This window comes from Ixodes scapularis, unplaced genomic scaffold, assembly GCF_016920785.2.
Source record: "Ixodes scapularis isolate PalLabHiFi unplaced genomic scaffold, ASM1692078v2 PGA_scaffold6__148_contigs__length_123643588, whole genome shotgun sequence".
NCBI lineage: Eukaryota > Metazoa > Arthropoda > Arachnida > Ixodida > Ixodidae > Ixodes > Ixodes scapularis.
The window spans coordinates 8,873,250-8,900,685 of record NW_024609881.1 but is presented as its reverse complement, the minus strand read 5'-3'; the positions used below and the strand labels follow the sequence as shown (position 1 = coordinate 8,900,685).

Genomic DNA, 27,436 nt, shown 5'->3' with positions numbered 1-27,436 from the left:
GATTCTACGTCTTCCTGGGCAATGCCTGACTACTTGAGCAGCCTCAGCGAAATTACTGAGGCTCGCTATACCACAAAACTTCGCGTGAATAATGTGACATGCGGCGATTCATTCCGCGTGGACGCCGCAGAGGGTACGCTAAAGCCTGATTCGCACGATGAAATTTCGGTCGCAATTTTCAGTCATGACGTCGCTCGGGTTACAACAGCGTGAACCGTAGCTGAGATGTTCAACATCGATACTGAAAATCGCAAGCAGAATCGGACCAAGTGAATGAGGCATAACAAGTCGCTGATGGTCACTGGTAACAACGATCACCATCTCCTTGTATCCACTGTTTACATCGAGCCTGCTTACCAATTTTCAAACTTAGGTATTTTGAGGCCTGCACTCACTTCTTATCGCAAGTGCCGAGCCAACATTTGGTCCACGGGCCGGTGTCGTCTAAAAGAGCAGACGACGAGCAGAAGAGTTTGAAAGAGCAGACGACAGTTCGAGCGATCAGGCGGCCGTTCGATCTTGAAGACGCACTGAACGTCCGCATGCAGGCGGTCCCAACAACTTGGCGGTATTCCCGCTTTCACGACGGAACAAAACAAATAAATCTGATGACAACAAGTATCCGTGAATTTAACCCAAACTGCTTCCCGCCCAAGCAATCGTGGTCCGACGGTGACTGGTTTTCCATTTTCACGGCACATATCCACGTTCTCGGACGAACCGAGCACATGAAAACTGATCTTCCAACCTTTCTCGACTCTTTTGGTGCAGCCCCAGTAGCGGCGTTTTGACGAGAAGGCAAGTTTTTGTCAGGTTTTTTTTTAATACAACCCTAGAATACACGTCTCACATAGGGACATCCGCCTTCAGCCCCAGACCGGAAGTGCGCCCGACGCGCGACCATCGCGCCGTGACGTAACAGAGATGAGTTCGTTGGTTCGTGTATAGCCAGAACATAATTTCGGCGACATATTCGCCTATACATGAACTCATCTCTGTTACGTCACGGCGCGGTGGTGGCGCGTCGGGCGTAACAGAGATGCTCCTCAATACAAAAACCAAAAGACTCCTTAAAACCAAAACCGACAGACTCCACACGTAACCCGTAACAAAAAAGAACAGGTCACAATGAGTCGACAAAGGACGTAAGGAAAAACCCGAACAGCAAACTTTTCCCTACACTTGGCAAGGTCAAACTTTGTACCTACAGGTTGCCTCAAGCTTGAAACACAAAAGCTTACCCCAAGCTTGAAACACAAAAACACTAATCACAAACGAGCGTGTTGGGGACGAATTAAGTAAGTGCTTATACTTCCTTTACACGTCTAAGAAACTAGGGAGTTTTGTGTGTTGTTCCAATAATTCCTGTAAGGATACCCGATACTCCTCTGTCGTTTTTGTGCATGCATAGTATCGTTATTGGGTATCGTTACCGAGCACAAAAACCGTCTACAAGAACTCCCTACCGTTTATCGTTTTTCTAGTGAAATTAAAGACGACGTTAGCAAGGAGAAGCAAGCTAACTAACCTCGAAAGGAAGGGAAACTGAGGTCGTATTCGCTCCCTCAGCTCCCCTTGATAACCGGTGATTTCTTCAAGCAGACAGAGCCAGTGAGGACGCCTTCAGCGAACATCAAACATAGTCTTTGAGATGAATAGAGGCAGGTTCTTAATTTTGTATTTGTTTCAAAAGAAGGGTCATTTTGAAACAAGGTCTGGTGGGAAATGCAAGATGCGAGGACGGGTAAACAGCTCGTCCACACTTCTAGACGGGGTACACAGCCTGTCAGAAAAACTGGACATCGCCGGCTCATCTGACCAAAAGGTGCAACGCCAGGCTCTAAAGAGCGTGGGAAAGTAAAAGCTCTTTGAGCGAACCGACGATACGTGCCCCAGAACAGCACAGCGACTTGCATGAAAAAAGTTTAAAGGAACGCGGCAAGCCCGGTTCAATAGTTTTCCATGTTTAAAAAATAACAGGCTTATTCAGCTCTTTGCGCACCTCGTGTGTTTGTTTACCCCTCAGACGCTCTGATGTACCGCTATTTACACCTCGTTTTGACCAATGACGGCGCGCGCTTTTCTGTCTCGTCTTCGCGCGTTCTGTGCGCGCCCTTTATGTTTCCCGCTGATTGTTGTGATATTCTTCGTATTTACTTCTTTTCAATGGGTCACGATAACGTTCGCAAGCGCGGAAGACACGTGTTGGTATCCTACTTGCACGTCGTATAAACACTTACTTCGAATTTGACTTCGACCACGACCGCGCACCTTGTTTTTCATTGGTAGCCTGCTTGCAACAGAAGGATGACGGTGATGACAACGCAATCGCGGTTTGCTTGTGGTCCTGTGTGATGGGCTCTCACTTCCGATCGAAGTGAGAGCCATTCGTATCGCTCCGACGCTGTTGAAAAAACTCAGCAGACCTTTGAATGAGTCACTTGCTCAGGAAAATAACGAGGAGACGAATGTCCAAGCGCTTATGTAAGAAGAGTGGTCTCGATTTCAAATGAAAAGCACTCCAGCAAAATGTGGCCGATATGGTTCGTATGCAAAACTAGCTAGCATAAAAAATAGATAAATTCAGAAATGGGGACGGACTATCTACCTCCCCCCTTGGAAAAGATTTATGTCATTTTATCAAGAATCTTTGAACACTCGTACTCCGCCTTCGCGTTCGAAGCGCTGTTCACGGAGTAAGGCTAGGCTGCTTAGTGGATCGAGTTTCGCCACGTGTTCGTCGCATATTTTTTGATGGGGTCCGGCTTTTACAGACAAGTATCGTGCCAGTAGCTGACTTTTGCTCAAATAAACAGAAACAAAAACCTCTTTAGTCAATATTCACGTTCAACGGAGATCGAACAACTCTGTTCGTATTCCTAGAATTCAAGAACTCGGGCATATGCACGACTGTGATGAAACCTATTATCAGCAACAGCAAGCGAAGCCCCCCACCTAAACGCCTGAGAGCACGTAAAATTCTCTCCGCCTGTTATTGCAACGGACAGGTCCGCGCGCTTGTTAGGAAACGTGGGCGACAAACCGTGATGCCAATCGGCTGCTTCCTCACATTTTTAAAATTATCATAATTCTCTGGCATATGGATAAAGCCCGTAAACTTCCGTGATTTTTCTAGAATAGAGTCAAGCCTTCCCGAGATCTTAGATGCTAAATAGCGTTTGAAAAAATCCGGAAGCGGCCGAAACAGATCAAATCCGGAGCACGCTTTTTCGTGTGGATGGATAAAAACGAGCGTATGCCGCATATTACCAGCATCAGAATATCTGTAAGCATTATTAAGCGAGAGCGAGAAAACAAACATTGTATAGTCCAGTTAGGGTCACACCAGTACTCGCGTAAAAGCTCCGGGAAGACGGTTTTATTTGTGTTTCCTTGAGGGGTGCGAGCACGCACGCGCTCACAAAAGACAAAAACATGGGCGCACGGACGCACGCAGATGCAATCAACGCGAAGAGAAACCCTCCCGTGGCAGAATAGCACAGTGGCAAAACGACACCTTCCCCGGCCCCCCACACACAATGACACACACAGACACACACACCGAAAGGAGGAGCCGCCAAGCCACACCGCGTAAACGGAACCCCACGGCCATGCAGGAGGCTCAAACGTCTGCCGCGCACAGACAAAGCCCCCCTAACGTTCGCTAAGCTGCACGTGTACTACGCGACGCAGGTACGCACGTCCGCAGTATCGGGGCAGAAGAGCGGAGGCCCGCCAAACTCGTTGGAGTCGCCGCTGAGTCTGTGCCGGTCCAAACATCCTCCCCCCCCCCCCCCCTCGCCCCCAATCCCCATCTGGGAAGCGCTGGTGCCGCTTCATCTGTAATACACAGTCCCCTCCCCATTTCCGATTTCGCGCTTAAGCCGCGCAGTCGCACACGCAAAATGTCACATCCTCTCTCAAAGTCCTCCAAAGCAAACGCCCCTGCAGTTGCTTCCCCCAAACGTTACCAGACCACCCCTACGAATCTCGTTCTGGCCTCTAACAGAAGTTCCTTCCAAGTTTCTGCTCCGTCTACACTCTATGCTAACCGCCACAGCATGTTTGTGCGTGTAAGGGCACCAACATGCTGCAGACACTACCAAATGTCAAGTCGGCTATCAGTCGCCAAGAGTATGCACACGCAAGCAAATCCATATGAACATCTCCTGAGTCCTGACTCCTAGTTCACGAACTCAGTCCCCATCACATCACAAATTCAGTTCACGAATTCATTCACCATCACATCACGCATACACCAGAGTCACGAAGTCCTTCACCACTGCATCACGGGTGCGTCAGAGTTCACGAGGTCACTCCCCGTCACATCGCGGCTCCTTCCGAGTTCATGAAGTCACTCCCCTTCGCATCACGACTCGTTCCGCGTTCACGAAGTCACATCCACTTCACATCACGGCTTCTTCCGAGTTCACGGAGTCACGCCTGTTCACATCACGACTCCTTCCGCATTCACGAAGTCACATCCCCTTCACATCACGACTTGGTCCGAGTTCACGAAGTCATTCACAGCCCTTCACCATGACGCGGTGAGCATGAGTGAGTGTGAGTTAGCGAGTTCGTGAGTGACTTCGCCGAGGTATGGCGAGGACTTGATTCAAACACACGCTGCACGGCGGTGGCGGCAAAGCGAGGGCACGACGTGGTTTATGGGCCGTGTTTGTAAGATGAGCTGCAAGACGATCTTCAAGCGCCTCTTCATCCGAGGATGCAGCGCATCTGCACTGGCTATTAAAGGGACCATGGAACGATTTGAAATCGGATTTCATCCACCGCACATCGTAAAAGGTGTGAAAAGAAAACCAAAACACGAAAAATAGAAAATGCTTTTCCCTATAAACTTTCAAAAGAAATGCGGACTCTTTTACACCTATCTTTCGAAAAATCTCTGGCTTTTCACTGCGACGCATCCGCAGTGCCACGGCACGTCAGCCAAATCCACGTCACCTATTTAATAAGAGCCTACCTCGCCAGCACTGCAATCATAAACAATAAATAACCGGCGAATGTTTCTTAAGTTTTGTTGAAGAATATTCTGATCCACATTTTGTTGAATAATTAGCTATCTGACGGAAATTGCCAAATTTTATAATTCTCGGAGCTATGCGCCGTCTGTCGTGTGGTAAACCAAGCAAGAGAAAGATAAGACTGGACCTGCACCGGTTGCGGTTCCTGCTCTGCTAAAAAAATATGGCGTCGGTGGTGATCGTCGAAGTGATCGGCGTGGTGGAAGCTCATCGTTCCGCGCAGAGCGCTATCCTTGACTGAATGTTTGTCATGTGTTGCGATGATAACCCGTCCTTGAAGGGAAGATCCATCTACTCGTGCAGCAATGTTGTGGCGGCACCCTCTAGAGAGCAGATACGCTCGTGCCGTCGAACATCGCCCGGATTTCTTATTTTGAGCATTCCATGCGTGTGCTCAAGCTGAGGATATTACTGGTGCGTACAACTCAGATTTGGACGCGTTTTCATCACTCGAGAAAAATGATTAGTCAGGGGTGGAACTCATGAAATGTGCTTGGGAGCAGCCACAGGAGCAGCTGAAAAAGCTGTTTTGGAGCAGGTTGGGAGCAGCTAAAACTACATTGTGGAGCAGGCTAGGAGCAGCTCAGGTCAGTTTTCATTGCACTTCAACTTGTGCCTTAGACAAGCACGGGAGCACTTTCAATTGTGCTTAGCGGCACAGATGAACATGAGGGGTTAGGAACCGTAGGTAGATGCGATAACTGTGTAACACATGCGAAAACTTGGAACTTTGTGAGTTGTGCAAATTGTGCAAACTGACGGATCCTTACCGCAAACCACCAGTTGGCAGTATGAAAAAGCATCGCAGCCCGTTTGTAGAATGCGCAGAAGGAGTTGTCTATCAGATCCCGCTGACGTGCGGTAGAAAGAATGTGGGGCAGACGGGAAGATGTCTAAATGATAGATTGCGCGAACACAACCAAAAAATTGTGGAGGCTTAGCTCGGCTATGCCAGGATATACTTAGCGTAAGCTTATGCGCACAAAATGAGAGGTGCTATCAAGCGGCTCCGGTGCGGTGTCAGATTTGGCTACTGCGCAACGGAGGCGCACGGCTGGGCATGTGGCGGCTATGACGTCACTCGTCCGGAATGCGCAGACCAGCGAGGCGGCGGCGGCTTCGCGTGGCTCTCATAATGAGCCGTGCTCATTATGCAAAACTGCTCAACCTCAGCCAGTGTAGCTAAGGCTACAAAAGTGAGCGGACAGCGCGACGGCCATTTTTCAGTGCACTGCCATGACTGTGGGTGCAAACCTGAATTTAATTTGCACACTGTTATTAGAAAACATAGAGATAAGACAGTAATGGAAATTATAGAGGCAGACCTGATAAAAGAACTACGCGAATCAATCTGTCAGCGTGGCGTCGATCGATTTGGGCAACAAAGAGACACCGCTCTTGCGAGCATTCGCGTGGCATGGGATTGGTTGAATGGCGCAATGATGCAGAGTATTTATTCCCTCGCTGGAAAAAGACGACGAAGTGACCTGGCCGAGGGACCCAGAATTCTCCGCTGCCGGTAAATATTTTAATTTTTTGCGACTTCCGAAATCCGCCGGATTCAGCGGACAATCGCCATCTTAATCGGAAGGTCCAGTGACCTCGCACATGCAAATTTCATTTCGACAAGTGAATTCCTTTTTGCGATATAGAGCGGATTAGACTCGATGCACACTGTGAGAAGCTAAGCCTACTCGGCTTAGTTCACCATTACCATGCCAGGAGAAGTCAGCGACCTCCGTAAGGCACCCACGAACCCGGCATACCTAGCCGCTGCGGCGCTCCCTAATACGGCAAACTGCGCTACCAAAAGAAATGACGCGCACAGCAGCGCTATGACAACCAACACGACGCCTGGTGCAAACCTCGGCCAAGCGACCGCCGCCAACTGCACCCAAATACAACTAACCCCAACGGCCACCCCGCGACCTGCGCAGGTCCCAAGACAAAAGAGAACCACCGCACGCAACGCAGCGGAAAACTCTGAACTCAAAAAAACCCAAACGTCCAGAGGGACGCATAACCGAAACCGACGATGACGACGATGCGTCCTCTGTCTACACGACGTCCACCGCTATGGAGCAGGACCTCGAAAGAACATCGGGGTACAACGCCGAAATCAGTTCCAACGAAGGCGTGTGGACCAAAGTCCAGAAACGAAAGCGGAACATTAAGCCTCCGCTGCAAGTGGACACACGACCGAGATACAACGTGATTTTCTGCCCGAGGACTAGATTCGACATCACGACCCTGCGCAGCAAAGCCATTCGAGAACAGTTGCTCGGAATCTGTGGCGCGGAAACACATGCTAAGACGACGGATCACTTTCACTACAGACTAAACGCCAAAACAAATACGGTGGCTGTCACGGTATGGAAAGAGGAACACGCAAGACGACTCCTAGGGACAAGGGGCCTGAAGACAGGAGGAAATCCAGAATTCGTTGAGGTAGTATCCCACAGCCCTCCATACGAAGGCACCACGCGAGGAGTTTTACGAGGTATCGACCAGGAGGAATCCGAATCAACCTTGCTGCAAACCCTGGAATGCAGGACCCACGAGATCTTAGATGCTAGGCGATTGGGAAAAAATGGAGCTATCCTCATCACCTTCCAGGGTACACGTCCTCCCAGGCACCTCGTATATAACGGACGAGTCATGCCCGTCGTACCATATCGACCAACAACCATGGTATGTCGACGGTGCCACCGACTGGGACATAAACAGAACATCTGCACTCATCCGGAACGATGCAACGATTGCGGATACATTCTTGAAGACGAGCACGTGTGTACACGTATCATGTGCGTTAATTGCCGATCAAACAGACACTTGGCAACCAATCCACGCTGCCCGGCGAAATTAGAAGTAGACCAGCAACTACAGAAAAGAGCCGACAACCTAAGACGTAGAAACCGCCCTAAACAATGGCAAAATGAACGAAAACTACGTGGAAATCGTTCACGAAGCCGAAGGAGACACTCCACACAAAGAGACGCTCTCCGAAACCACTCACCATTCCGCGTTAAGGTAGACGAATTTCCCGTACTCCTCGAGACCAAAAACCGCTATGACCTCCTCTCTGAAGAAAAAGACAAGCGAAGCAGAAGCAGAAGCCACAGCAGGACTCCCAGCCGCCTAAAAGGAGGCAACAGCCAACACTCCAAACCGTCAAAAAGTCGATCGAGATCCAGATCGATACGACGACAGGAGAACCAAAGACGTGACTCCAGTCGCAAGTCCCAAAAGCAGGTGCGGAAGCCCACATACGCACACGTTATAATGGAGCGACTGGAGACTGGCTACTTCCCGGACCGCGATGCTGAAGCAAAAGCGTGGTGCGATGAACTTCGCTCCATTGCCGAGGCAAGCAAGCAAGCAAGGGAAAGGCTCAAACAAGACGAGGACGACCTGAAAAGGCTTGAAGCCAAGATTCAGGCACGTAGAAAACAACACGAAGAAGACGATCGGATTAGACACGCAAGAGAGGCCGACTTGCGCCAACGCATAAAGGCACACAACGAAAGGGTCGCAACCGTACAGAAGGAGCACTACCAGCTACGACGCCAGCAACAAAGGCGGCCCTCACCGACCCCATCCAATCATGGCAGACACGAACAAAACGAGAGAGAATCAATTGTTACAACAAAGCCGACCCATCCCATTGCAGCAATGACAACCGAACCTGCTTCAACACAGGGCATTACCATGGAAATCTTGCAGCAACAAATCATGCTAATCCAACAAAGCATGCAACAAATTGTTCAAGAGCAAATACCACAGCTTCACAGGCAACTCAGTGAACAAATGCGAGAGCTGATTAACGCGAGCATCTACGGAGCATCGCCCGCACCACCGACCCCTTCGGACAGCCACGATGGAAGGCTCATCCAATGAGCGGAGAATACGGATCCTGCAGTGGAACTGTCGGGGGCTTCGAAGTAGGCGCGACGAACTCACAATCCGTTTCGCCGAGCTAGAGCCACACGACGTGCTTTTACTGCAGGAGACACGTACCGACACGATCGACCTACGCGGATTTGTCAAGCATTTCACACCGACCATCGAACACAAGAAGAGAAGAAACCGCAAGGATGACAACCCTGGCGGAGAGCAAACACAAGTAGAAGCGCAGGCTGGTGTCTACGTCCAGAGAAAAATTCCACATGTGCAGATTGACACTAAACAGTGGTGCAGCGCGACTCACGAAGTGGTCGCAGTCCGCATCGATCTCGGAGGCAGTGACAATAAAAGATCGTCTCGGCATACTACAGACCCGCAACTGGACCCCGTAGTTCGAATGACTTTAACTGGATAAGGGACCTCAGAAAGAAATACCCGGAAGACTACACGCTCTTCTGCGGAGATTTTAACGCGATGCACGCGGCATGGGGCTCAAACAAGACCTCGACGAGGGGTACCGAGCTATACGACGCGCAAGAGCAAGCGCACATGACACTCGTCAACGACATGAAAATTCCGACACGGTACGGAATCAGCGCCAGACAACAGGACACAGTACTTGACCTGGCATGGGCCTCACCAGACACGATCGACCGACTCGAATGGATCGTCCGAGAAGATGCCTGGGGTAGCGACCACTTCCCAATAGAGATGACACTAACCCTTGACTCCCACAAAAGAACCAAGCGCACAACCCGTACAGTGATATGGGACAACTTTAGACGCTACGTGAGGGAAAGCATCAACCAAGTGGAGTACCAGGACCTATCGAAACTCTTGACGAAGGCAACAGAAGCAGCCACAGAGAAACGACAGGTGAACGGGGACACCCCAACCCCAGATACCCACCCTCTCTCGCTATGGGAACAAAGAACCACACTTCTAACCAAATACCGAAAAGACAAACAACGTAGCACGCTCATTGAAGTAAACAATGTTACAGAGCAAGCAAGCAAGCACGCCCGGGATATCAACGTAGAACGCTGGTTAGAGCACTGCGAATCATTTGACAAGAGCACGCAGCTCAACAAAGTATGGAATACCTTCAACGCCATGTTTGGCAAGAGAAAACAGGGGCACACGGTTCCCGTCCTTGCCTTACTGGCCGATAAGAGCATGAAGGAAATCTTAGAAGAACTGGGTTCAGTATTCTTCCCGCAGCCTTCGAACCCACCCAACCAGACTATTTACTCACCGTGTCCATCGGACGGTCCGGCAGACGAAGATATGCCCCCGACAATCTGGGAGCTAGACGCCGCCATCACCCAAAGCAATGCCAAGAGCGCTCCGGGGCAGGACGGCGTCACTACGAGCATGCTAAGAAACTCCCCACAAGAAGCAAAGGAGGCGATGCTGCAATGGTTTAACGATATCTGGGTAACGAGTAAAATCCCGGACGAATGGAAAATCTCTTGTGTCTCACCGATCCCGAAAGCGGGTAAGCCACCGACAGACCCGAAGAACGTAAGACCTATATCACTTACGTCTATAATGGGCAAGCTCATGAAACGAGTAGTCCTAGCTCGCATTCAGTGGCTTGCCGAGACGAAAGGAATTTTTCACCCAGCACAAACCGGTTTCCGAAAAAATCCTGGGCACACACGACAGTCTAGCGCTCATCCACAAAGGTGTCAACGACTACCATCCGCGCCGCAAACAAATGCGAGTCCTTGTGACGGTGGACGTACGAAAGGCTTTCGACACTGTTCCACACGGGGCAGTGATCGACGCGATGAGGAACCAAGGGATATGCGGCAAAGCACTAAATTATGTGAAATCTTTTTTGCAGAACCGGCGATTCACAATTAAGGCTGGCATAAACGACGAGGAAAGCCAGACAAAACCCAACGGTATAGGCGTCCCGCAAGGAGCGGTATTATCGCCAACGCTATTTAACATCGTAATGGCCCCACTGCTGTGGAAATTACACGATATACCACAGCTGAAGGCAACAATATATGCGGACGACATCACCGTATGGACAAACACAGGAGGATCCAAGGAACAAAAGCAAACAATACAGAAGGGACTTGACACCATCTGCGACTACCTGAAAAAGGTCGGACTGGCGCCATCCCCAGAAAAAACGAAATGCACAATTTTCGGGAACGACTATCAGAGAATTGACCTAGACCTTGCGTTTGACGGACAACGAATCGACAAGGAAGCAGAAGTCAAGCTTCTTGGTGTGCACTTCGGAAACGGCACGCACGTGGCAAACAATTGGCTAAACACTATCACACGAACGTGGAAACAAGGCTTGCAGCTTATCCGGCGCATATCCCACAGAATGGGTGGTGCGGGAGAGAAAACCGCCAAGACTCTAGTACAGTCAGTCCTCGTATCCAAGATAATGTACGGTGTTCGGTTCTACAAGCTCACGAACCGACACAAGAAAAAGCTTGACTCGTTATACAACGATGCACGGAGAGCCATACTTGGACTGCCAAGATTTGCCAACGTGGAAGCAACTAAGCAGTGCGTACAGCTCACCGATTGGAGACTAGACCTCGAGAAACAAGTCGCCACACACAACGCTCGACTGAAACACACAGAGCACGGCAGAAAGATAGCCAAGCTTCTCAACCCAGAGGGCAAAAATGATGCAGGGGACATCCCACCACCCGCACCCCCATGGGACCTCATCGACCTCACACAGTCCCAGCCAATCCCGCGCAACATGGACGCGCAGAAACACGCTAAACGAAGGGAACACTACGCCCGAAAACACGCAGTGGAAGTTCAAACGTTACTGGCGGACCCGTCCATCACTGTCACGTACACTGACGCGGCGATGAAAATCGCCGGCCCAGAGACTGTTACGACAGCCGCCGCCATCTTCTATTCTACAGACAACCCAATGGGGACATCGATCTCAACCACAATCCAACCACGAGGAACCGATCCTTACTCTCCCGAACTCGCCGAAGCCAAGGCAGTGCTTTTCGCGATAGAGAGCCACTTAAAACACCTAGAGGTGACGCAAAGACAGCACGACGCAAATCAACTATACATATTTACGGACTCGCAGCACGTAATCCGAGAATGCAAAAGACACGGAGCCACGACGTGCAGAACCATCAAACGCATTTTCCACACGGCTCTGCACCTATTCCGTGTACACGAAACAAAGGTCTGCATCTGATGGATCCCGGGACACACGGCCATCCAAGGCAACAAGGCGGCGCATGACGCGGCCGCGAGGGAGCTAAACAGTCCTCACCCCTCGCGTGTCGACAGAGAATCCGACCCCTCATCGACTAGCAGTGAAACTGCCGATACGACATACGACCCGGTTGAAGCTCTGCGAATGCACAAAAAAGAATGGAAGCACCGACTAAAAGAATCCTGGAACCCCGAACCAAACCCCATTCCACCGAACCACTTCAAACGCAAGGAAATGGTGATATTACGACGAATTCGCACTGGTGGCGCAACAACACCATATATGACTCAAAAATTCGAAACCATCAAGAAACGCAAGCTGAACCCTGATTACGAACCCCCCGACCAAAGATGTCAACTATGCAAAGGAGACGGCACACTCCCAAAACTTTACCACCTGATTTGGGAATGTGAGGCCCTCGCCACACACAGAAGCGATGCTTGGGCCCAGCTGGGCCAAGACACTCCTGCCTCCTACGAGGAGTGGATCAGACCGTTTGGCGACTCTGAAAGACGAGTCCGAATCTTACGGACACTGCTCGATTATACGATGTCGAGCAACCTAAGTCAGGACATTTAGGAGGGGGGCTTTTTAAGGGGAAGGTCCCGAGAAAGAAGTCACGCGCAAGTGCGACCACTTCTCTCTTTTTCATTAAACGTTTTACACACACACATTCTTTTGCTTTTCTGAGGATTAAACCAGTTGAAGTTAGCGCTTTGTGTTGTCTCGTTCCTACTCTCGTCCCTGTCATGAAGCGCTATAATGTTCTCAAAGTATATATTTCAAAATTTTTTTGTGTAGAAGTTAATAAACCGAAACCAAGACGGATGCCTGTTGGGCGTTTGGTGAACATTGACGGTTTAATGTAAAAGTTATTTGGCAAAAGTAAAAAGGTCATATCATAATCCCTTTAAAAAGGGTGCGGGAGGCGTTGACCATTGAATCGCAAACACTTTCCATGGTTTAAGTTGCTCCCTCTCTTACATCTAGGCTCTCTACTTTCGTCAGGTGTGTGCTGGACTGATTATCTTTTCTCCTCTCTAACGAAATGTCTCTCTCCCTTGCTTTCTTACTTTTCTTTTTTTACTTTTGAAGCCTTTGGGAGGCAGTGGACCAACAACAATGTACGCCAATGGTGCCTTTTCCTCTTTTTTTTTTTTCCTCTTTATTTGGGGGCGCACTTTCTTGGAGTCTTCCCTCGAAGGACCGTTTTCGCTTTGTTTGCACTTCTGTGCAACCACGGGTAGCTTGCTCACCAATTTCAGAAGCCTAGGACATCCTTCGTTTATGCGCCGTCAACGTCCCGCGTTTATCTCACACAAACGGCGCCATGTCGGGAGCTCGAAAGAGCATGACCCAGAATTCTGTCCGTATTGGTGGGTCTAAGGTATTATAAATTTAAGGAATGCAAGCCCTGTATCTGGTCGAGACGGGATGTCATTGAGTGCCGCTGGCAACTTAGTGGCCGACCAGAAACCGCTTCCATTCTGGGATCCCATCTGCATTCCCCTTTTCTGGTCTGTTTTTCTTCGAGATAACAGACATCCACCCATCAGAAAACTCCATTATACAGACACCGTGAAATTAGAAACTTTTGAAATTTTCAGCTTCAACTTGCACAACGCCTGAAAATACGGTAAACTTTCTGAAAACTTAAAAAAGAAATACCTCCAACTTATATAACAACATCAACAATTTATAAGTAGATGTTTCGTCTCCTTTGCGGGAGACATCATCAGCCCAAGAACAACAGCTGACTAACTACCAGCAACCAAACTTGCAACCAAACTCTTCATCCGTAACGCTGGTTCCAACGACTTCTTCGTCCGTGGCATACGGGAGGCACCATCATCGTCGGGAGGCATCGCCAGTTCTCGTTTCAACTTCCTTCTCGTCCCTCGAAGATGTGATGTTAAATGAAAAGTTATTTTAGGATGTCGGTGTACACGTCCGGGAGGGGGCCGCGGTTAGAATTACAGGTGGATGGGTCACTACGAATACACCATGATTCCAGATATCTTCTGGGGCCCAACCGTTGTTCACGTGCCAAGGTCACAGAGACCCATCCGCCTGTAATTCTAACCGCAACCCCTCCCCACGTGTACACCGACATCCTGAAATAACTTTTCATTTAACATCACATCTTCGAGGGACGAGAAGGAAGTTGAAACGAGAACCAACGATGCCTCCCGACGATGATGATGCCTCCCGTATGCCATGGACAAAGAAGTCGGCGTAACCAGCATTACGGATGAAAAGTTTAGTTGCAAGTTTGGTTACTGGTAGTTAGTCGGGTTGTTCTTGGGCTGCACTGATGATGTCTCCCGCAGAGGAGACGAAACATGTACTTATAAATTGTTCATGTTGTTATATAAGTCAGAGGTATTCGTTTTTTAATCATGAATCCCGGCTTTTGGAACACTTTTGCAATTCTGAAAGCTCTCACGAGATTTCCTAGTCGGGAGTCTGGTTTTTCGAGCAAAGATGCCACTTGATGTAACACCACAGTAAATCCACCCAACGGATGTGACGACAAAGTCAAACGGAAGTGCTACATCTTCGCCTGCAACCGTAGGTACAGTGACAATAAGTCCGAGCGCTGCCCGTTTTCTTCGCATGAGCCAAACTTGGCCATTTGTGGACCACTTATAAAATGCGAGCACCACTCAATTGGCCTCCTGATAACTGCATCTGGTGAACAAAAATGTCGAACATTTTTCGCAGTGACGACAACGCCGAATGAGACCATCCTGCTTTACGAAGCTTTACGAAGAAAATATGGCGGACCAACGGTAGAGAGCCTACATCAGACACAAAACTAAGATTTTCAAGGCTCGGTGACGCTGACGAAGACCGGGGAGCGCAGAATGTGTACGGTACAAACCACCCTTTGAGTGTCAATTGAGCATGATTTTGAACTTTTTTTTAATTATTTTGTATCCTATTTTTATTTGGTTATCCTTTTTTAATATTTTCATTTTATTTATTTTATTTCTCCGAAACCTCCCGCTCTCGCCGACACATTTGCATTAAAAAAACTGTCACTTAAGTGCGGTCCAAGCAGAAAACGTTCAGATTCCCGCTTTCAGTTCTGACGTCACCATTCTGTTTTTTTTGTGTTCCGGTACGTATACCAAAAGTGGAATATTTCCGTATTGAGCATGTGGCCAATCACGGCTTCCTTCTCGTCGATGTGCTCTTGGTATGGTTGACCAACGGGGCGGGTGAGAATTGGGCCTCTACTTGTCTCCTAGGAGATAGTGGTTTGCCGCTAGGCTCAAGGAAATGAGCCTTCATGTCAGGGCAGTTGGATCAGTGCCCATGGAGGGACACCTAGAACAAGAAAGGAACGCTGCCCAAGGACTCCAGGCTCGCAGAGCAACATCATTGAACGTGTCACCAGAGACCAAGATGCAGGAGGAAAGAATGCAGGCAACAATGTACAGGGGACGAAAACAGGAAATAAGGAACGAGCACTGGTACGATCCCTCACGGAGGGGCTCCCTGTTATTCCAGGCTGGAACAGGGGGACTAAGACGTAGAGGACAAAGCACGCTGTGCCAACGGCAAGTCGAGACAACAGAAGATCTGGTGTTGAGGTGCACGGGGCTCGCTCTCACCCTCCAGGAGGGGGCGACGGATTTGGCCAGAGCACTCGGCTTTGCGGACGAAAATGGAACAATCGATGCTAAGTGCCTTTTAATAACAAGAAGGGGATTAGAAGACTGGTAGAAATCATCCAGGGAGAATTGAAATCATACTTTTGGCTCTTAATTTCCAGGCTAGGTAGTGCAAGATACCGCACATTATGAAGGATACAGTAGTTATCATCCATTTAGAGCCGTATATGTAGAGAGTCTGGCCATTCATTGGGAAGTGTAGCAGGCAAATCAAGAGGCACCATTGGCCGAAAGCGGGCTGGGCATGTTCCAGGGCATCTGCACAAATTCGAATCTGGCCATTTAGAAGCCAGAAATATTACCCTGGCGGTGGTCGCGAGAAACAAACCTAATAAGTGCTTCGGAGTAACTCTCGGTGACTGAAAATATGGTGCATGTGATGTTTCAATCACGGTCATCCAAAATCACGGAGGAAGAGCACGACTAGCGGAACGATCGACGTAATCCGTACGCCAGGCGCCGAGGGCTGGGAATCTGCCGTCCGAGCAATCACACCCTGTCCGCGCAAAGCAGAGTTCGAGTGGCATATTCGTTTCTTACATCTTTCTTCATGATCATAATTGAGACATCACGTGCACCCTGTTTTCAACCAGGAAGGGTTACTACATCTAACTCTTACACACTTATTAAAGCTATTTTCAGCTATCACTGCCAGGGGATTTTTTTCGGCTTCTGCTTGGCCGAGAGAGCATGTCAAGCTCTCTTTCTGCGTCTGGTGCACGCCCTGGCTCTGCCCGCACCTCTTATTGACCAAACTCTCCCTCTATACCCGGCTCTGCATCCCTCCATCCATCCACTAGCCATTTCGCCTTTTCTGGCGCCTGTGGACTCGTGTCTGTCGTTTTAACATGGCAAAAACAAAGAAATTCAAGGCTTTATCTAAACGAAAGCCTGCTGGCAGGAAACGAAGCAGCACTGCGTGGCCTCGCAATCCCAGCCACCCGACGAGCTCGCAAAATTGTTGTTTGGAAGACCTTCCTGGAGACGATGGCCACGCACTCGTACAACCGCAAGAAGTGCGGCACTTTAAGCGTTTCAGACAAAAGCAAGGGTTAGCTCTGAGGACAACAAAGAACCGTCGTCGGACTCTGACAACGGCAACTGCTGCATGGCATTTATTTTTGTGTTGGCGCGCGTTTCATAAAATGTCTTCTATGAGGCATGTGTTCGATCTTCATTTTTTCTTACCTGTGCGGTAGAATCGGCACCACTTTCCTTTTTGAATATCTGGGAGCTAAATCTGCCTGTGCGTTGAAATCGGGGGCACGTTAGAATCGTGCAAACGCTGTGGTTTTACTTATAACGTAAACGGCGAGGGTTCATAAAAATACGGCTACAATACCCGCAGTTTTAGGCAACTAAACACGGCTTTCGAGGAAGCTCTGAATGTTCACGGCATGTCCCGTGCACGGATTGCTCGTTATTTGCCCGAATATTCTGAGATTTCCGAATATGCAATTCGCGAGTCGAATCAGAAAAATATTAGCTGCTTTCAAATTCCTCGCTCCTCCTGCACCGATGCAGAAAAGTGCAGGGCAGTCTACTTCCAGTATGTGTATTCAGATACGATTGAAAGTACACCGTCCTACACTTTTCTGCACTGGTGCAGGGGGAGCAGGGAAATTGAACGCAGCTATTCTATTCGTATTCCAAGTCTCGAATATTCGCACAGCCACGGTGTATATTATCTCGACGTCTTGTAATGATCCCGGCATGTCGCTCGTTCATGACACTCATTTCTGACGCTTGTCCACGTCTACCTTTCGTTCATGACGCTTGTTCGAGCCAATTCTCTCGTAGAAAATTATTCGTAGAATATACTCTGCGTTAGAAACACGGGACGACGCTTAAGCTGCACCGTTAAGAGTGGAATGCAATAGCTAAACATATAAACCCTCGCTTGTTTCCAAGGGTCGTGGGTTCGAATCCCGTCTCCCCCTAAAATTCTTCAAAGATTTTCTTTAAGGCAAAAATATTAGATCATAAAGTGAAATCATTTGAGACATGCAGCGACCTTTAATTCGCAATACATATCATGTCTTCATCGCTTTCATTCCACGCGTAATGTCACGTTTCACGTGAGCGTTGTTTGAAATTACCGCTCGAGGCCATGTGGCTGTGAGGTAAGGCCCCTTCAACCAATCAGGATTTTCTCGTCCCGCCGGCTTTTTTGCGACATAAGCTCCTTAAAACTATCGCTTTAGAAGTATGGGTGTGTAAATATTCGAAACTTTAAATACTTCGCAAATCAAGCTTGCTATCCATCAATATCATCTGTTGGGCTAGTTGGTTACACATGATCAGATAAAATTAGTGCAAACGACAAGAGAAGAAAAGAAAGGTACAGGGGTGGAAGCGGGCTAGAGCCTTTTGTACCAGGGCTGGGAGCAGCAAAAGTCCCACTTTGGAGCAGTTTTGGAGCAGTAAAACGCTCGCTTTAGAGCAGCTCGGGAGCAGCAAAAGTAAGTTTTGTAGCCGTAGAAGTAGGTTTTGGAGCAGGTCACGGAGGTCAAACAAATGTCTAAAAGTGATTTGTTGTTTCTAAATGTGAAAATGTAGCAAAAATATATGCATGCACATCCCAGAATAATTTTCAAGCAACATCCATACACATTTTTCTATTTCTATAGCATTGAAATATGGAATATTGGCAATTTATGCAAAGGAAAGGCTTTGAGAACCATTCCGGCAGCAGGCAGAGTCATGATAGACTTTATATGGGAGGCCCCGACAATAAAAGCCTAACTTGAGCCACGCCAGTACAAAACCGTCTACTTAATAGACCAATTGTAAACATGTATCCAGAAAACTAAACCACTGCAAGGTGTCAGATAAACTACCTTCGCTGACTACAGTTTTTTTTAATAAAGAATACACATGTTCAATCACTACTTAAAAAGCCCTATATCAAGTTTAGTAACAAAATACAAGGCTACTGACATTTGACAAAAATTCAGATGCAAAATAAAATGTGTATTTTATATCTTTAGACTACCACAGTCACTCGTACATATGCAGCTTTAAGCATCGACTAGAAGAGCAACGCAACCTTATGTACTCCATAAAATGCTGTGCATTGCGTGTCTCCATAAAAAAATTTAAGGTACCACAACATGTTTCAGAATAAAGCAGTCCCTGCTGACCTGTTTTCATTAAATACAAATGTTCTTAATCCCTGTTCATAAAATAGAGTAATCCCTACACCCAAGTTAACATACAAAGCTATATCTCATTACTTTGGATGGAAAAATATATTGTCTTAAAAATATCACAGCCACTAACATATGCAGCATAAACACTGACTAGAAGAGCCCACAGGCTCCATGTTAAAAAAAAAGGGTTGTGACTAAGCTGAATCTGTGTAATTTAGATACAACTGAAGTTCACCTTTTTTTTTCACAGTTTGAAGAGCAGAGTCAATTTCTTATATGCGCTCGAGTACTTTGGGCAGTTTAGAGTTCACATCTCTTAGCAGGTGTCCACTCCCCACCTTGTCCAAGTCCTTAACTGCCTCACCCTTGCTTATGAGTTCTTGTGCACTCAGTAGAAGCGCTTTAAGAGAAGACAGTTTGAACGAGACTGAAAATGAGATGAAGCTGATCAGGCGCTGATCCCTGCGGGGCAGGCTGCCTTCTTACGTGACAAAAAGCCCACCAACTTCTCCCTTCCCTTCCCTTCCCTACCCTACCCTACCCTACCCTACCCTACCCTACCCTACCCTACCCTACCCTGCCCTGCCCTGCCCTGCCCTGCCCTACCCTACCCTACCCTACCCCCCCCCCCCCAACCAGAAACTTATACGAGTAGAGTGGCTATAGCAAGTTAAGGTGCGTTCTTGACAGGAATCGGCAGCGCGGGAGTGTTGTACGGCATATCTGATGTCACCCCCACTCCTCCACGCTAAAGGAAAGAAACAAAAAAGTGTGTAGCACTGCCAATTAACCAACTTGCTTAAGATCGCGGGTATTGTTTTCGCCAGTGGTCTGACGGCGGGAGACAACACACGAGAGCGTGCACATTCGCGCACACAATGATGGTTTTGGTTTCGTTTTGACAAGACAAATTGAGCTCGAGAACGCATGTGCCTGTGCTCGCGATTCTTCACGGCTAAGCGTCCAAATATGGTAGGCTACCAAATAACAGGTAAAGCTAGTAAAGACCACTTACTTCTGCTCATGCTAATGGCCAAGGTAGCCCACCGGTGCCGAAGCACCAACTCCCACGATCACGGCAAATCGGGACCACGGGCAACTGCATGCGCGCTCCAACCGCGCCAACCAACTATGCCCGAAATTAAACCGATGTGTTCGTATATAAACTCTTTGTAGTAAAAAACGACATCGCACTCTCGATGAACTAAAATCGACGCCTCGCCCTGAGGTTAGACATGGTTCGGAGCCCCATTCGAGTTGGTACGAGTCACCCGCAGTGACACCTAAGCAAGAGTACACACCTCATGGTGGCCCTAGGCCAACCGTTTTCCGCTAAATTTAGAGAAAACACAAAAAAAAAAAAAAAGTTGAAATTAGCGTTTTGGAGAGGGCTGGCACAGGGAAGTGAATTGGCGCAGGGTGGTATCTAGAGCCGTTGGATGTATATACAAGATACAAAATCTTATACCCCTTTGGCTAAAAAAAAAGTTGTATTACTCACTATTTTTCTCTAAACTTTATTACTGTATTTTAGTTTGGGGAACATTGACCACAAATTATAATAGACTGGCCGTCCTACAGAAAAAGGTTCCAAGACTTTTTGAAAACCATAAAGGTAACGTCCAAGATCTCCCCACTTGCCCATTATTCAATAAACATGGCCTACTCAAAGTCCATCAAATCTATTATTTTAAGCTATTACAAAAAATGCGCAATGAAAACCTTTTTCATGATTTCGCCAGATGACAGTAAACATTACAGACTTCGACACACCCATAGATGACCTCCTAAAATATGCACCAATTATGGGAGACAAACAGAATGTTTTCAAGTCGCCAAAATTTTAAATAGTACAGAGGGACTAATTGATCTTAAATATAATATACTACAATTTAAAAAAAAAGCTAAAAGAAATTTTGGAGAAGCTGGGAAATCTATGCAATTTCATAAATCATATTCATATTTGATATTTAGTATTTATTTCGCTCAGACTTTTAACCTTTCCTGACAAGACTGTTGTGCAGTTGCTTGTTTTACTAGTTTTTATCTACCTGTGCTTACAACATGTTGTCTTGACGGCAGTTTTTGTGTGAATGTTTTGCACTATTTTACAATGCTGTGCTAGAGCTGTAGGGGGGCAGAGACCTCGTCAGGCATCACGCATTTAGTCCCCCCTCCCCCCTCCCTCCCTCCCTCCCTCCTCTCCTCCCTCTCCTCCCCCTCCCCTCCCTCCCTCCCTCCCTCCCTCCCTCCTCCTCCTCCTCCTCCTCCTCCTCCTCCTCCTCCTCCTCCTCCCTCCCTCTCTCTCTCCCTCCCTCCCTCCCTCCCTCCCTCCCTCCCTCCCTCCCTCCCTCCCTCCCTCTCCTCCCCCCCCCCCCCCCCCGGATTTACGCGGCTGCTGTCACGCACCTGTATCCCGCCATGTGACTTAGAGGAAAGCAAGTAGTCGTGTTACCTTGCATCACGTAACAAGTGTCACGTGAAGTCATATGATATCATGATGTCACGTGACATGACGTCGCATCCCTTCGCGGTGTCAGCTGACATGCGGTTAATCACATGGCGTGATGTCAGGTCACATCCCAAGACACCAAAACAACATGTGATGTCCCAGTGTCACGTGTCCATCAGGAAAGGATGCGGCCATGCGACCTTACATCGCATGACCTTGTGACACGCCCAGGTCACATCGCGCCACACCACGACATCGCAGTGTTACGTCAAAACAATGACTCGAGAGTTTTCTCTCTTAGGACCGATCACTGTCGCAGTACCATGTTCACACACCAACTGCTGCAAACACCATGATGTCATCAGCATAGTGACATCAAGCAGAGGGCAGAAGGAGAGAGGGAGAGGAAAACATTTAATGCACCAAGTTCGGTGCGGTAAGGAGGAGTTATGCGGTAGAAAAAAGAAATAAGACAATGTCTTTTTGTGACGTCTGTCCACACGAGGTCACATGACTGACGTCACACGACGTCAGATGGTATCACGACGCCAGATGACCCCATGACGCCGTGCAACGTCCTAGTGCCAAATGATGTCACAACGTCATGTCACGCGACATCATGGTGCCACGTACAGTGCTTGGTCACGGTTTTCTCCCAAAATCAGGCTGATAAGAGCCCTTTTGCGTTCTCCTGGTGGGGGCAAGGCGGCAGAAGGGGCTTGCCTGTCGAGGGGCAGAGACCCGGCGTGGCTGTCGAGGAGGCGCTCCACACGGGTGGCCAGCGTGTCCAGGGGAAGGCACACCTCCGGGAGCGGACCGGGCATGGCCGTCCAGAGTGCCCACTGCTGCTCCCCTTGCGTCGGGGAGGGCCCCAGCCGCAGGTCGTGCACCTCGCAGTAAGGCCTCTCGAGAGCCTAAGGGACAAACGTTCAGCTCAGCGGACCTTCCAGGAGCGGCTCCCAAACAGATGTGCCCCAAACTTTTTTGCCACCTCAAGATTGATTTTTAGCGCTAAATTGATTTTTAAGGGCTAAAATTTCGAGATAATGACTGATTTCACATTAAAAGCACTATGTCAATTGTTTCGCCAAAAATGGGATAACTGTAAATGACTTAATTTTCGCGGGGTCAACTTTTCGCGAATCGGGCCACAGCTGAAAATTTGAAATTATTTGCATGTTCTAACTTTCGCGAATCGAGTGTAGCTTCCGTAGCGTTCACATATTGCCCGAATCGTTCGCGAGACGTATTTTTCGCAAATTGTAGGCGATTCGCGAAATTCGCAAAAATTAGGTCCTCGCGAAAATTTAGTCGTTTACAGTATATTGCTAAATCTTACTTCATACATGAGCAGAAATCGAAACTGAAACTTCCACGCCGTCTGGCAACATTGGCCTCGGGCCACCAAAAACATAACGATCACGTGGTACGAGATCTCACGTGATCCACTATGTCACAACGGGCGGGACTGGGATGGGCCAGCGGCCCACCATTGCGCAGACGTGTGCTAGGCACAGGTGTTGTCTGCATCAATGTTCTCGCCTGCCCCCTCACCCTTCACCATGTTTTGGTGTCTACGACATTCGACGACGTCTCCAAACTGCGGCATCAGTCTGCACACATACCGTATTCGCACAATTGTAAGTCGACTCGACTCTACGTCAACCCCCCCACATTGCGCATCAGAAGAAAAAAAAGCTCGAGGCACACCTAAGCATTTCTTACGAGTTGCGAATGCAATAGCATGCAAGCCGCTCGTCCGCTCCCTTTGTCGTCTGCTCATGCACTCCCTTTGTCGTCAGCTGCGTACTAGCGCGCACGCGCTTCGGGACCTCAGAGGCCATGTGTGACGGTAAGTATGGACTCGAGATTCCGACACGGTGGATGTGAGAAAAAATATATTGTTTGAAAAGAATCGGAATAATAATGTTATGGTAACCACGAAAACTATATACACAAAGCAGTGATGTGATTGGTTCGAGTCGTTTTGGAGCAGCTCTTGGAGTAGTCAAGAGGGAATTTTGAAGCATAAGCGCACACTTCATATTCATTCGTATCACTGAAAACATAGTGTCTAGATTCATGTGTGAGCCTGTCCAGCTAAAAGGCAATATCTACTTTGCCTTCTCACTTATGTGTAGGCTTTTGTTAGCATCGATTGCACAGCAGGAGCGATTCCCTCAGACACGGGACTAACTGTTTGGTTGCATGTAGAAGTACCGGACACGGCCAACAAGAAGACGACTGGTGAAGGACAGAACAAACTGCTGTTTTGCATTTCCAGGGGTGGAACTCATGAACTGCGCTTGGGAGCAGCCACGGGAGCAGCTGAAACAGCTGTTTAGGAGCAGGTTGGGAGCAGCTAAAACTGCGTTCTGGAGCAGGCTAGGAGCAGCTCAGTTCAGTTTTCATTGCACTTCAGCTTGTGCCTTAGACAAGCACGGGAGCAATTTCAATTGTGCTAAGCAGCATGGATGAACATGAGTGGTTAGGGACCTAGGTAGATGGGATAACAGTGTAACAGATGCGAAAACTTGAAACTTTGTGAGCCTTAATGAGAACCAAAAAGCAAGTACCATATGTTTCTGAAGATAGCGTCCTTGATATTTCCGAGTGGCTTTCAGCTGCTCAAAATGCAAACCAGCACTGCTTATCGCACAACCCACACGTGCTCAACATAGTAATTATATCTGCGAACCACGTGGCGTGCGTAAGCGACGGGCGTGCAGTAGCGCGGAGGAACAGGGAAACAAATTTCGAGTTGTGCAACTCAATATCGAAGCAGCAGACTATGATTAACGGAGTTATCGTATCTGAAGCGCTCGCGTGAGGGCTGCTGGCCAGCAAGGTTTCGGATCAGACCGCGTGCAGCTCTATCAAATCAAAATTTATCTTGAGAGAATGCGGTTCCAACAACGATGAAGGCTAACGTTTGGATCCCGGGCCACAGAGCTTCAGGCAATCTGACGCTGAACGACTCGACCTCACCTAGGCCGACCGCTTATGGTTGAAGAATAACAATCCAGTCGCAGGTCGTGTGGCGCTTAGAATCCGAGTTCTTTCACGCGCTTCCAACTCGGGATACACAGGGAGAATAAACAGAACAAAGGATTACAAGGCCGACCAAGCTAAACGTGCTCATTGTTGCCAATCGAGTCGATAAAAACCGAAACCAGGACAAAAAATAAAATTTTTTGGGGGCACGTTTTGCGATTTAGCGCATACTGGCGCATTGGTTGTGGCGCAGTTTCTGCAACATGGCGCAGAATGGCGCAGATATATGCGTCTGGCGCAAAATGGCGCAAATGGCGCAGCCGTTCCACCCCTGATTTCTGCTGGATCATTTTAGAAGCTTGCACAGCGTTTCATTTCACTATAGCATCTCCACTTCTTGAACTCAAAAGCTAAAGCAGTTCTGCTAAAACTGGTGACCTCGCAGCTGCCTTTCCCACAAAGCTTTGCCTCCATTCTCCACTCCCCTCTCATCTCTCAACTTGAACATTACTACTGCGAGTTGGGCTAGCTGCTACTTATGCATGGTGGTAAAAACACCAAAAAAACACACAGACAGAAAGAGAAGTACACAGGATGAGGCATAAGGGAAGAGGACGCCTCGTTTTGTGTACCATACTGTGTTTTTTGGGCGTACTTACCACCCCTTGAAACCCCTCCCTTGACCGCTCAACATCACGGGAAAACCAGCAACGAGAAGCGGCCCGTGCCGTGCGTACACAGGGACGCGAGGATGGCGGAGGACGTCCAAGGCTACAAGATCAGACCACAGGGCGGCGTCGAGAGGACCCCTGACGTGCCAGATTTTCGTCAAAGTAAGCAAACGTAAAACAATGGATTGCAGGCGTCCCGGCTGGTGCCTCTGTCGTGCAATCATGTTCGCATGCACGTGAGGGCAACTTCGACAGGTTTGCAGTTGGACGTGCTTTGTCGTGCAAGCAGAGACAAGGGCTGTTTGACCGAAACCATGGCACTCCGTTCCGTCACCAACTGGTTCCCAAAATTGTGTGCAAAATGTAACTGTCCAGCATACGACAAAAAACAGTCCAGTGGCGCATGCCTGCCAGGACGGGAGGCAAGGTACAAGCTAGACGAACAGAAAAAAAGAACCTGAGCACATCCATGCAAGACATCGCGAGTCAGGGTCAAAAAGTTCTTGGAGCTCTTTGTGCAACGACTCAACTCGAAACAAGCAAGCGCGCTGTGCGTGTTCAGCATGCAGACATTGCCTCATTTGCTTTAGCTCACTTCACCAACTTTCTTTCGCGACGGATTTTTCATGTACCGGGGTTCCTCTCAAAAGAAAGCCCACCGAGAGAAACCTAGGTAATCAATACTTTGACACAGTAGTCTTTGAGTTAAGTATGGATATTTGCAGTAGCGTATGGTTTAAACAAGAACAGGAATGTCGATGAACATGCGGCAGTACTTATTTTTCAGTTTAGAAAGCGCCATATCTGCAGCGACGTGGGGACGGCAAAAACCGACGTCGCGTGACCACAATGACTGGCAGGCAAGGACCAAATATAGTTTTCCCATGGTCACTGCATTCAGGAGCGAGTGTTTCGGCTCACAAAGTAAATCCTGCCGCGCAAAAACGTGGTTTCGTTTCACAGCATGACGGCATGGCTGGAACCCGGCACACTTGCGTCTGAGCTTCAACACACACCCACGCATCTATCATAGAAAAAATTTAAAAGCGACGCGAAGCGAGATTAGACGCACCAGACGAGATCAACGAGATGACGAGAGCGCGAAACATGGGACGGCGGCAAAAGCCATGCAAAACCGGACGGACGATTGATACAGGGTTCTTTGTGTCGGGCGGCCAGATGCACCACCTAGCTCATGCATGCTCAATTACGGTACTCAGTTTAGTTTCGGTTTTGAAAGGCGACCGAAATCGGTCCTTTGGCGCAGGCTTGGCGCAGATTACTCATATTTTGGCAAAATGTCGCAGGATGTAGCAGGGTTAGCCCCTAGGCGCAGTTTGGCGCAATTGGCGCAGCAATCACATCACTGAAATGATCTCTGTGTGGATTTGACTGCCTGGTCTCTTGTGAGTGTGTATTGTCTTTGTATTTGAAAAGGCTGTCACCAAAGGAGATCTCTGAGTGGGTATATATAGGTTGCTTGAGAAATAAACCAGTTGGCCGAGCTTGAGACATTCCCTTCGGTGTCTGTTCCTTCGACTAAAAGTTCTTCATTTTCTTCACCAGTCTCGGGTGTTGAACGACATGACTAGCTACCGCCAGCTCGCCTGCGCACTCAGTCTTTTCACTTTAGGAGGCCATGAAATGATCTTTAAACTTCTTCCTCCTTAGCTTTAAAGGGATACTTCAACAATATTTGAAATATTCCCGTCGTGTTCAAAAATAGGTTGAATATGATCCACAATATCCGTAAATAACAATGGAACGTTTGTATTTTGAGCCTGGTGACTGTATTCTTTGTTACAAACGGCCCACTCTGGCAAGAGCTCGGAGAAGGCCAAGAGGGGACCACGTGACATCCAGCACAATCGTGACGTAGGTCGTCTCGGGACGAGCAAAGCTACGGCGAGGCTGACGTCGAGAGGATGGCCTAGTCGTTCCAGCCGCCGAAGCGGCTGCTTGTGTACGAATTTTGAGTGACGGGTTAATCTTCTATAATCTTGTAGGGGGACAATAGCGACTTCTGCGACACACAAAAAGCATTCTCAAGAAGAGGGGAGTTCCTCCTTCCCCTCTTCTCTCGTCGTGGCCGGAGGCGAGACAACCTCCGTCACTAGCTGTCAAGGGTCCTAGACAGGCATTACAAGCGAGGCGTTAGCGACATCCACCAGGTGCTCTTTGCTAATCGTTTAATCCGCTTTAAAATTCCTTTTCGAGACTTTTTTAACAAGATATTGGTATGTTCGATGTGACGCTGCTCCTTTGAACACAAATAGACCAAAAAATGAGCGCCGAAATTTCGTTGAAGTATCC

At 48.5% G+C, this 27,436-nt stretch overlaps 1 protein-coding gene across 3 annotated transcripts in view; it reads right to left on the bottom strand.

Annotated features, from left to right (window-relative positions):
- Positions 1-27,436, bottom strand: part of LOC8042239 (meiosis regulator and mRNA stability factor 1) — a 262,432-nt gene that overhangs the window by 185,123 nt on the left and 49,873 nt on the right. For all 3 annotated transcript variants that reach the window (XM_042294539.1, XM_029971129.3, XM_029971130.3), the window contains exon 11: positions 22,182-22,372. In XM_042294539.1, the coding sequence (XP_042150473.1) occupies positions 22,182-22,372 (191 nt within the window). The remainder of the gene's footprint in view (positions 1-22,181; positions 22,373-27,436) is intronic.